Here is an 11,522-nt window from a genome sequence, read left to right as displayed (position 1 = left end):
TTCCCTAATGCCTTTGTTATCTTTAGAATTTGAAGACTTGAAAGAAACTGTTTCCTAGGCTATTCATTGAATTATTTGGATCTGTGTTAGCACTGCTAATTTTGCCAAACATTATCAATGCTTGAGCCTAACTTGCTTATTCTGTCACTGTCAGTTCATTTATCTTGTTTTCTGAAACTGAATCAATCCGAAATTGCTGAATTAAAAATTTCAGGGTACCAAAATAGCCTATCACATTTGTAGGCACAGATGAGAAAAAAGTATTACTGTTATGATGTGTTCTGAGGTTTTTATTCCCTCTTTTAAAGGAAATTGCACTTCAGCAAGTAATGTCGCATATTGGTGGTGTGAAAAAGGACATGATTATTTTGGAAAAAAGTGAATTTTCAGCACTTCGTTCAGAAAATGAGGTAAAAATCACTGTCTTGGAAAGTGCTGTTCTAGCACTTGCTTTTTTTTTTTTTCCTAACGATGTAAAAAAAAACCATCTTGTACGTGAGGTTTTGGCTCTGGAGAGAGTATGGTTTAACACCTTCATTAATGACCTTGTTGATGGGGCAGAGTGAACCCTTGGCAAGTCTGCAGATGATACAAAGCTAGGAGCGGTGGCTGATATGCCAGGCAGTTGTGCTGCCATTCAGATAGACATCAGCAAGCTGGGAAAATGGGATGACAGGAATCTCATCAAGCTGAACAAATGGAAATACCAAGTTCTGCCCCTAGGGAGGAATAACCCCCTGTACCAGGACAGGCTGGGGCTGACCAGCTGGAAGGCAGCTTGGCAGGAAAGGTCCTGAGCATCCTGGTGGACACCAAGTTGACCATGAGCCAGTGATGAGCCCTTGTGACAAACGCAACGGCTGTGTTAGGAGGGCTGCCAGTGGGTCAAGGGAGGTGATCCTTTCCTTCTGCTCAGCACTGATTAGACTATCTGAAGTGCTGGGCTCCCCAGTGCAAGGAAGGTGTGGACGTGTGGGACACAGTCTAACAAAGGGCCGAAAAGATCAGTAAGGGACTGGAGCATCCAGTATATGAGGAAAGACTGTGAGAGCTGGGACTCTTTAGCCTGGAGAAGAGAAGGCTCAGAGGGGATCTCATCAGTGTATACAAATATTTAGAAGGGAGGGTATAATGAAGACAGAGACGGGCTCTTTCTGGTGTGGTCCAATGACAGAACAATAGGTAATTGGCACAGATTGAAATGTGGGAAATTCTATTTAAGCATAAGAAAATCTTTTCTACTGTAAGATTAGTAGAACACTGGAATAGACTACCCAGAGAGGCTGTGGAGTCCCTGTCCTAGTGATATTCAAAAGCCAACTGAACGTGGCCGTCAGCAACCTGCTCTGGTTGCCCCTGCTTTCTGCAGCAGATTGGACTGGATGATCTCTAAAGAGAGTTAATTAATGCTACAGCTATACCTATTTGGTGTATCTTTTGAAAGATATAAAGTAATAGAAAAATTTGGGTTAGAAAGGACCTCTAGAGAACATTAGGCAGTTGCAGGCTGCAGTATGATTGCCATTTAGCCATATCTTAAAGCTGAATAAACCGAGCTCTCTCTCCTCATCCTCCACCCATGACGTCCTGTGCTCCAGGCCCCCATAATCTTCATGGCCCTCCACTGGACTTGTTCCAGTATGTCAACATCTGTCTTTTACCAGGGAGCCTAAAGCTGGACAGAACACTTCCAGTGCTGGCTCGCAAGTGCTAAATATGGGGAAATAATCGCTTCCTTTTGGTCTGCTGGGTTTGCTCTTGCTTATGTATTTGGCCACCTTTACTGCGATGGGACGTTGGTAGCTTCTGTCTTGTGCTATTTGGAAATGCAGCACTGAGTATAAATATATGTACACACATATATATGTATACACATGCATATATCTATACACATGCTGAGAACATAGAGTTAAACTATGCACTTCCTTTTTATGTTATGGATTATATTAATTGTTACTGATTGTGTAAATTCATTAGTATTTTTAGATTATGTTTTTATATACAGTAATAAAATGTACAATTTTTTTTTTCACTCTCCCAGAAAATAAAACTTGAACTCCAGCAGATAAAGAAGCAAGTCATGGTAAGATACCATGCAAATATAACTAAGAATTAACACCTGTCTAGTTTGCTTTAGATAAAAAAATTGTTGCTTTCAAGATTTTATTTTAGAAGCTGTATTTAATTGTTGTGATATATAGTGAAGTTGCAGTTGACGGTACACTGTGGGCTGCAGCAGAAACAGTTTTGTGTATAGTTCATTTGCGGTGACAGAGAACTGTGGTACAAGAGGTGGAGAAAAAATTAACTGAAGAGGTTTTTACTTACATCTCCTTAATTTAGGTTCAGAAAGTGGCTAACTGCCATGTCGTGGTTAAGGATGAGTGAAGTTCTGCATTTAAGGCTGTCTGTTACATGTCAAGATGCAACATTGCTACAAGAAAGGGCCCCTCAGTACCAGAAAGACATTGAGGTCCTTGAGCATTTCCAAAGAAGAGCAACAAAGCAGGTGAAGGGTCTGGAGCACAAGTCCTGTGAGGAGTAGCTGAAGGAACTGGAGTTGTTAAGTCTGGAGTAAAGGAGGCTGGGGGTAGACCATATCACTCTCTACAGCTCCCTGAAAGGAGGTGGATATTGGTCTCTTCTCCCAGGTAACAAGTGAAGGATGAGAGGAAATGGCCTCCAGTTGCACTGGGAAAAGTTTAGACTGGATATTAGGAAAAATTTCTTCACTGAAGGGTTGCCACGCATTGGAACAGGCTGCCCAGGGAAGTGGTGGAGTCATCATCCCTGGAGGTATGTAAAAGATGGATAGATGTGGCACTTGGGGACATGGCTTAGTGGCAGACTTGGCAGTGCTACGTTTATGGTTGGACTTGATGATCTTAAAAGCCTTTTCCAACCTAAATGATTCCATGATTCTATAAACATATTTTTTAAATTACAGCACTTTCTAATTGGCTTGAGGTTTTTTGTTGGCAGGGTGGGTTTTTTTAGGGAAGGGTGGTGGTTTTTGTAGCTTTTTTTTTTGCTTTCTTTTTTTTTCCCTGAAGGCATATCTGTTAGCTATCCAGAGTTTTAAAAGTTTAAAATAGTTTTTAATGGTTTCTTGAGGCCACTAAGTTTGGGACCATTGTGTTTAGTCCCGTTTATTTTATTGCAAATGACCTTTGCAAGAAAACAAACACTTTGGAGAAAACTTATTCTGTTAATTATACAGATTCTTATTCTTACCTAGTTTGAGCATCAGAGCTCCAGGCACCCTTCAACCATGAAAACCAAGATCATCTCAAAATCTATTATTTTAATGAGTGTGGAGTCAGAAGCAGCCTTTACACAAACAAACATTCTTTCCAGAGTGATTAAGATTGGAAACTGGGAAACACTAACTTTTTTTAGGGAGTATGGTCATCTGACTTGAGAACTGTTGTTTCCTGCTGTGATGTCCTTAGCCAGAAGGATGGAGCACCCTTCCTTCCCTAGGCTTTGTCCATGAAACTTGTCAATATATTGGACTTGTTGAGCTAGCTGACAATGTGATCAAGCTCATCCTAGTGCCTCTTTGCCATTTATTTTCTATTCTCTTCAATTTCTTTTTTGCACTTTCATCTCCTAAAGGAGAACATAAGTTTCTCACAGCTGATCCTGCATGTTTTATATTGTGTTATGAAGTGCTTAATGCATCCGGGTTTTCAGAATACCATTTTAAAATACATTCAGCATGTAATTTTTGAATTGTAACTTATTTTATGGGTTTAGTTGTGTATAAATGAGTTAGTGTAATCCACTGGTAGAATATCAAGGATCTGAGTCATCTTTTCGTAAAAGCTAGATGTCTTTACATTTTCCTTTTAACTGTAAATGTAATTCTGAAAGTTATTTTGTTTGTTGGTACTTGTTCCTCAAAAAGACAAAAAGACACACTGTTGCAAAAGTCTAAGGAAAGCTTATTTCTAATTTTTCAAGTCATTAAACTGTAGTGTATCGTGTTGTAATGACCTGTGATTATAAACCAGTTAAAATTCAAAAATTTGAACATACAAATTGAGTCTAATTATTGTTCATCCTAACTTACTGAACTCTTGACTAGTTGACATTGGCCTACTCGGGAGGTGCATACTTGTTTTTAATAGTAGAATCTTCCAGAACATCAGCAATCTTTTGCTTCTCCCACACATTCATCTGATCAGCAGTTTGCCTCATGACAAGCTGTCAGCTGGCTGGAATTCCTGCCAGGAGGTTGCATTAAAATGGCAGCTGTCACTGAGAAAAGCAGTAATCACTTACAGTGATTGATGAAGTAAAATGCAAGTGTACAACTTATAATAATTTTTAAAAGTTAGATGTTTAAGAATATAATAAACATTTCTAAAATGTCTGTAGCTTTTTCTAAAAGCCCTAGATACAGTTTTTAGAAACATATTTTCTTTCACATTTGAAGGTTAGAAACTGCTTTTCAAGTTATTTTGAGCATCAAGATTGCTTCATGGAGGAAGTCCGACTTATGTGCGTACCTAGGCATGGACTTCTAGAAATTGGAGACAATTATGGGATATATGAAACATTCCCAGCATTTACAGAACTATACATTCTCAATTAACTGCTGTTCTCAGTGTTACGGATCCAATTCATACTACAGAACATGAGTATTTCCTAAGGGGAAGGATAGGAATACTTATACTTCTGAAAATTATGTACATTAATTGGAGAGAAGCTTCATTCCTGAGATACATAAAGAAAGGCACAATATATTTGTCTGATTTTTTTCTGCTTTTGATTAAATAGAAAATCTTGCTTGCTGTTCTATCATTTTTTTTCCATTAGGATGAAATTACTAAAGTTCGTGCAGATAACAAGTTAAACCTAAACCTAGAGAAGAGCAGAGTAAAAGAATTGGTGAGTTTGATTACTTTCTTCTAGAAACATCTGGACACTGAGTAATCTCCAAATTTGAATAAAGAGCATCTTACTTGAGCATTTTCATATTGATCTGTAGTATCATTCAGCTTCAAGAGTATTAATCCAAATTACTCATCCTTATGCTGCTGTAGTACAAGCTGCTATGTTTGCTTTTCTATCTATTTTGATATTGTTTAAATATCAAGATTAACACATTACACTTCAGTGTATTAGATATTTAATCAAAGTATGCTGATTAGCTGCCTAGAGGTTTTCTGTGTTATTAGTATGTCTTTTTCTCTATTTTCACATTTAATTAAGTTTGCACATTTCATTAAATTTCTCATCACTGAAGATGATTCATTTCTCTATAGCTAGAGAACTTATAGCATAGCTAGTTTGTCAGGCAATACCTCTTATGAAAATAGTTGTAATATATTTTCATTTTTATTAATTGTAACTGATACTGGTTCAGATTGTTTTGAACTTGTAAATATCTGGTAGAACTGAATTGATGTGATCTTAAATTAGAGTAACGTAAATGAAGAGTTACAAGATTGGCAAGTTTATGCATTATATGTAGAACACTAAATAGAGATCTGTTCTCGTAGATCTATTTTGAATAGCTTTCAGAAATTGTATCTTCTATATTGATAGATCTTGTAATGACATTTTTCTATTTATTTCTTACTAAGTCTTTTTTCACAGGTTTGTAATGAAGACGTAATATTTATCTCCAATCTAGGCAATAAGAACTGTTCAAGTAGATAACATTTATCTTCTGTGTGTTCCCCTTGAAGTTTTTCATGATGATTAGCTTAGGTAACAGCTGTGTTAGTGATTTAGTATAATGTCTAACAGTCTGTTAACCCGTGGTAGATGCTTGGATAAAGTACAATTTGAGCAGGTAGAATTCTTGTTTAAATGTTAATACTTCATGCTAATGTTCTAAAAAAGCATCATATGAAATGTATTAACTGTGTAGATTAAAAGCTTTGCAATGCTTAGGCTTCCAAAGCCTATTTAAAACCACTTCAAAAGTGATAAATTAGGCACTAGTGGTTTGTTTTTTTTATATATTTATGTATGATCCTGAAATCTGGACTCTGACAATACATTATTTTGACTGCCTCCCAGGGAAAGCAAACTGTGTGTGTCAACTGTCTTTTAAAAAAGTTGACCAGCTTTGTAGTCTGTTGTGCAGCTGTAATTTCATAGTTTCTATGAAAATTGCTCTTTTCTTTTTTTCTTCTCGCCACTCCCCTACTTGAATTGCCAGCTCTGCCATGCATGAACAGAAGAAGAAAAAGGCAGGTGAATGGGGAGCAGTATATTGTAGTGTATATGCTGAGTGGGGGGAGAGGTGTAATCCAGAATTTTCTGTAGTAGGCAGAGCATCGTTATCATATTTACTTGGATTGTAGTGTGACTTAGGACTGAATATCTAGCTTTCTGAGAATAAAACTCAGGATAATTAAAGGTTACTGTGCATTCTTACTAAGTTACTATTCAGAAGAGGAATGTCCTAAATATAAATTTATTTAGCTTGAAGCACCAAGTAAAATGTTCTTATCATTTAGTTTTGTTTGAATTAAGTACTGAAGGAGAGTTTCTTAATTCGTCACCTCTAATGTGGACAGTCTTTAATGTTTCAAACTCTAAATGCTTTATCTTTTAATTAGTTCATTCCACTTTACGTTTCTCAGAGAATCCTACATGTGCATTAAGCAATCTGTTTACGCCGTGATTTATATCTACAGTCATATAGATGTGATTCAAAAACTCAAAAGTACGGTTCAGAATTGCGCATATATTCATGTGTTCATGCATTGCAGTGCCTCTAAGCTTGCTGCTAAAAATCTGAGTATGCATCCATCAAAACTGTATATTCTCTGTGCTATGAAAGATGTGGCCTTAAGCAAAAATCTCCCTGCTGAATTTTGGGGTGGGAGTGTTAACCCTGTCTTTCGTCCTTGTCTTAGGCACTGCTGTTATTACAGATGTGTGGTGATGCCTTGCAGTGAAAGGGTGTATTTCATGGTCTTACACCTAAGTTTAATCCTCAGGTCTGACCTAGAGAGTTCTAGCCACAAAGCAAAACTTTAACAAATATGAATGCCAAGAAGAAAGCTTGTAGAATATAAATAATTCAGAAAATCTGTATTTGGCTAACAGCATTTGTTTAAAACAGATGAACTCTTTCAACCCATAAAATGCTTCCTTTAAATGACATTATTCTTTTGATACTGATGATCAGTTTATTAATGTGAGGTCCAATTCTTATGTGAAATTTCACTTCAAATAAAATTCAAATATAAATTTAGTTCACCGGTTTTAAAAAATGTATAGAAAAAATTTATAGAAAATGTCCGATTTTTTAATTTAGTTCCTCTCTTAATTTTGCAGAATCTAGTGACTGTTTCATTAATTGTAGACATGCTGTTATTTGCCTTTGTTACATCATTTTCCACATTTGTAGCAGTCTTCTATCTCTTCATCAGATCAGTCAGAAGTCCCAGTAGAACTCTAGATCTTTAAGGAGGGTTTTCCAGTGCTGAGGCATTGATGTAGATTAGTCTGAGTTTAATGTTAAAGTGGAATAAGCTTCCAGAGTAGAGGAAAAATAAAGCAAATTTCCACATGGGAATGTCAACAGATGAGGTTATTGCTGTGTAACTGAGGATGCTGTGATGGGTGCCTGATGACCTTAATACTCTGCACGGTAGACTTGGTGGTTTAGCGGCTCTCTATGAATAATTGAATTGCTCCAGTATTAGGACATTATAGATAGCAAGATATATCATGCCTGTTCATGAGTCAGAAAGGTCACCTGCCTTAAAGTTATGATTCTTTAATTAGAATTTAACTTTCCTTGAACCCGCATAGCCCTAACTTAAAAATAAGCCACAAGTTCTGATGTTCCACAAATGAATGACTTAACATGCGATACAAATGTTCTGTATTTAGCAAATACATCATTAAATGATGGTCAAAACAATACAAGTGGTGAGCACATGCAACGCTGGCTAAACATTTGATAGATGAGTTTAGTATGATGTTTTAAAACTGCACTCCTCTTCCTGAAGAAAGTGGATAGTTCAGTCTTATTTGTGCTTGAATGCTCAGTGGGTTAGTTAACTGTTCCAGAGTTACTGTTTAGAATCATAAGTCACTGTTTTTCAGAAATGCAAATCTGCCGACTTTTCTTCCAGATACTTATTAATGTATAAAGCTTTTGCAGAAGAGCGTGTCTGATGGACTTGTTGCGCTTTACAGTTCAGATGTGGTTCAGGTATCGATGAACACCTGTCTAAATTCTGCTTTTCCAAAGGACAGCAGTTATCCTACAATACTGTCTCCTGAGTGTTGTCAGACAATAATCTTACCCAGACTGTGTATTCTACAGAATTTGGAAACAAAGAAATATGCCTTTAAGTGTAGAGGGAAAAAGCTTAATCACAATTTGATGTTTATAATCTTTTTTTTTCTCCCCTATCCTTCCAGTACTCACTTAATGAAAGAAAACTACTTGAAATGAGGACAGAAATAGTGGAAATGGTAAGAACTTGGTAGCTGATTACAAAGCAAATCTTTTAGTACTTGTGTTATTCTTATTGGAGTTGTTCATGTCTTTAGGCACTTCAGTGTACAAAATGTCATTGTGCTTTATTATTTCCCTGTGTTTATTCATATTGCTACAGATAACTGATGTGTCCACAGAATAAAAAGGCTTTCATATATGTTATTAGACCCCCTGCATGTATATATAAAGTGCTCAGTGGTCACTTGGTTTTGAAACTTAATTCATGTAGTATTTTCTCTAGATGGAATTCTACTCTTAATGCTAGCTTGTGAAACTGATTTTATTCCCCCCACCCCCCTCCATGTTCAGTAATACTGAAACACATTGCTAGATTAATTTGATTTCATTTTAATGGAGGCTCTTACCAAGCACTTCCTCTTTCTTTTGTTTACTTTCTGTAGTATAGGGAATTATCCCTAGGAAGACGTCTAGCAGTAGATCATTAACTGATTCACAATGTTTCAGTAGTGCTGATCTGAAAATAGCAGCAGCTCAGCAGTTTACAAGTTTGATCTTTCAGTCTTTTATGCATAATAATTCTATCCCATTTTTTACAGAAGTCCTTTCTTCTGTGATAATCAGATTCTGAATTTGTCTATCTGTAGCTGGTTTTGTGGTAGAATTCATTACGAGATGAAGACATGCTTTTTACATCAGAAGACCAATTCTCAGTTTTTCTAATGACCCATATATCTTTATGCTCAGGTATGCTTTTGTCACAGGTGGCTCTTAGACTTCTTAGACAGTAGCTCTTATCATTGAACAGTGACTCTAATATCAGTAGGCCAGACAACAGATTGAAGTTAATGTTTATGCTGCTGGATTGAGATAAGAAGGCATCCAGTTCTACACTTTCTAGATTATGTGTTAAGGAACCTACAGTCATAAAAATTTCCTAAGATCACAAAACTATTTAGTTCCTTGGATACAATGAGCTAGGAAGGAACTTGTTCACTTTGAATGCAAATGAAGTACTTAATTAACATATATTTAAGGAGGAACAAAAAATAGAATTTAAAGAGATGGGTTAAATTTCTAAATAAACTAGAAACTGTACAAATTGCATCATTTTATTGCTTTGTTTTTTAGAATGCACAACAAGATCGAGCTCTGACCCAAACAGACAGAAAAATAGACACAGAAGTTGCAGATCTGAAAACAATGCTCGAATCGCACAAACTTGATAATATTAAGTACTTAGCAGGTAAGGAATCTGATGGTTGTCTCTGATGGGGAAACTGTTAAACATTGTTAAATGTTTGGCAAACTCTTGATTGACTGTATTCACAAAGGCCCTGCTTCAAAAAAATGCTTGAAATAGTGTCAGTCAAGATTAGCAGCCTTATTTGTGTACTTAACCCAGACAAAGGTTCCTGTGATTCGCAACTTTATTTTGCAGGGGCTATGGCCCCTGCTTTCTACTGTATTAATGAGGAATATGAGAAATCTAAGACTGCCTGTTAACAACGGCCAAAAAGTTCTTCTATGCCTGACTTAATTTCTAAAAGCAGCCTGCTGCATGCATTTCTAGGATTTTTTCGTCTATCTGATGGAGATCTGTATCCAAAATGGAACATTTCAGCTTTTCTGACAGTTCAGCACCACACATTCTTTAAACTTTCATTTTTTGGGCATGAGCATTAGAAAGATATTACATGTGTGTATGCCTACATTGTTGCCCTAGGTAACTTTAATATTTTGACATTTTTCTACTGAGTGTGCAGTGCTATTAAGTGAGCGAGTTTGCAGGAGAAAATTCTTCTTCTGATTTAAATTTTTTGTTTCTTCTTTCACGATGGATTTTGTCACAAGTACAATGATATCTATTCATAGTACTCTATTTCAGACATAGTCTTTACAGAGAAACATTACTGGAAAATAAAAGATAATTTATTAAAATGAGAAGAAATTCTTTCCCCCACCATCCCTACTCAAAAACATGTTGAACTCTGCATGAAAAAAAAATTTATGCTGTCTTTGAAATGCTCCTGTTGCAAACAGTGGCAAAAATCTTGTGTGTTTATATGTAGAAACCAAAAGCTGATTTCATTTAAAGAGAAATTTTTAAAAATTGCAAACTGATAAGCCTCATTAAAGATAGCTTTCATTTATTTGTTTGCTGAATACTTGACTGTGATTTAATAATCCTGTTACTCATTTCCTCACTTTACAACTGTAACTTGCCATATTGATCTTTTTTGGAATAGTAAGCAAGTAAGGGTTTCTTTCAGCCCTTTGATAGTTTTCCAGCCCAGTTTTCCTGCATTCTTTTCTCCTTCCTTCTTATTTGTCATTTTCGTACCCCTCCACCTCAAAATTGTTTGTGTTGTAAGTTAATAACCTTATTTTCTTGCATGGGGAAGGGGTGGTAGTTGTACTTTCAGTGTTGTAGTAAGATGTGTATGTAACTTTCTGAAGGAATGTTCTAATGGTTTCTTTTCTCCATTTTTCTCCCTATTTTTATTTTCTTTCAGGTTCAGTATTTACATGCCTTACTGTAGCACTGGGATTTTATCGTTTATGGATATAGTAAAACATACGTTTAAAGGGACTTCTACTGTCTTGGTTTCTGAAAAAAAAATGGAAGTTTTATCTTTGCCCAGAGTTTAACCAAGTCATTACTTTTCTAATTTATTTTTTTGTAAAGCAGATTATATTGAGAATGTAACCAAAGATGTGCCTAGAAACAAACTGCATTGTGCATATGTGCCTAGAAACAAACTGCATTGTGCATATTTTGAAACTTACCTCTGATGAAAGCATTGTCTACGCATTTCTGCTGTTTCCTTCCACTCTGAACTGCAGTACACCTTGGCGCTATGAAGTGTCGTGTGAGCAAAGACTGGCGTTGGTACCAATTCTATGAGGCTGCAGCTGCAGAGAAGGAAGAATCTGTGGAATTACGTTCCATTGCCTTCTCAGCAGTGCTTGCCAGAGTCAGTTGCATGTATCAGACAGAAATCTTGATTATTAATGTAAAATTGAAAGGAAGCATTTTGTGGCTTGGAGGCACTCTTGTATAAGTAGAATTGGTGTTAAC

General features: G+C 36.3%; 1 protein-coding gene across 1 annotated transcript in view; it reads left to right on the top strand.

The window, feature by feature from the left end:
- Window positions 1-11,066, top strand: part of LOC104536930 (mitochondrial calcium uniporter regulator 1-like) — a 13,970-nt gene extending 2,904 nt beyond the window's left edge. The window contains exons 4-9 of the mRNA XM_010179675.1: window positions 309-410; window positions 2,042-2,083; window positions 4,825-4,896; window positions 8,404-8,457; window positions 9,572-9,686; window positions 10,957-11,066. Coding sequence (XP_010177977.1) covers window positions 309-410; window positions 2,042-2,083; window positions 4,825-4,896; window positions 8,404-8,457; window positions 9,572-9,686; window positions 10,957-11,012 — 441 coding nt within the window. The 3' untranslated portion in view covers window positions 11,013-11,066. The remainder of the gene's footprint in view (window positions 1-308; window positions 411-2,041; window positions 2,084-4,824; window positions 4,897-8,403; window positions 8,458-9,571; window positions 9,687-10,956) is intronic.
- The last annotated feature ends 456 nt before the right edge of the window (window positions 11,067-11,522 follow it).

The sequence above is a fragment of the Mesitornis unicolor genome, unplaced genomic scaffold (genome assembly GCF_000695765.1).
Source record: "Mesitornis unicolor isolate BGI_N332 unplaced genomic scaffold, ASM69576v1 scaffold31382, whole genome shotgun sequence".
NCBI classification, from domain to species: Eukaryota; Metazoa; Chordata; class Aves; order Mesitornithiformes; family Mesitornithidae; genus Mesitornis; species Mesitornis unicolor.
Note: the sequence above shows the minus strand (reverse complement) of the source record. Positions and strands in the feature narration are given on the sequence as shown.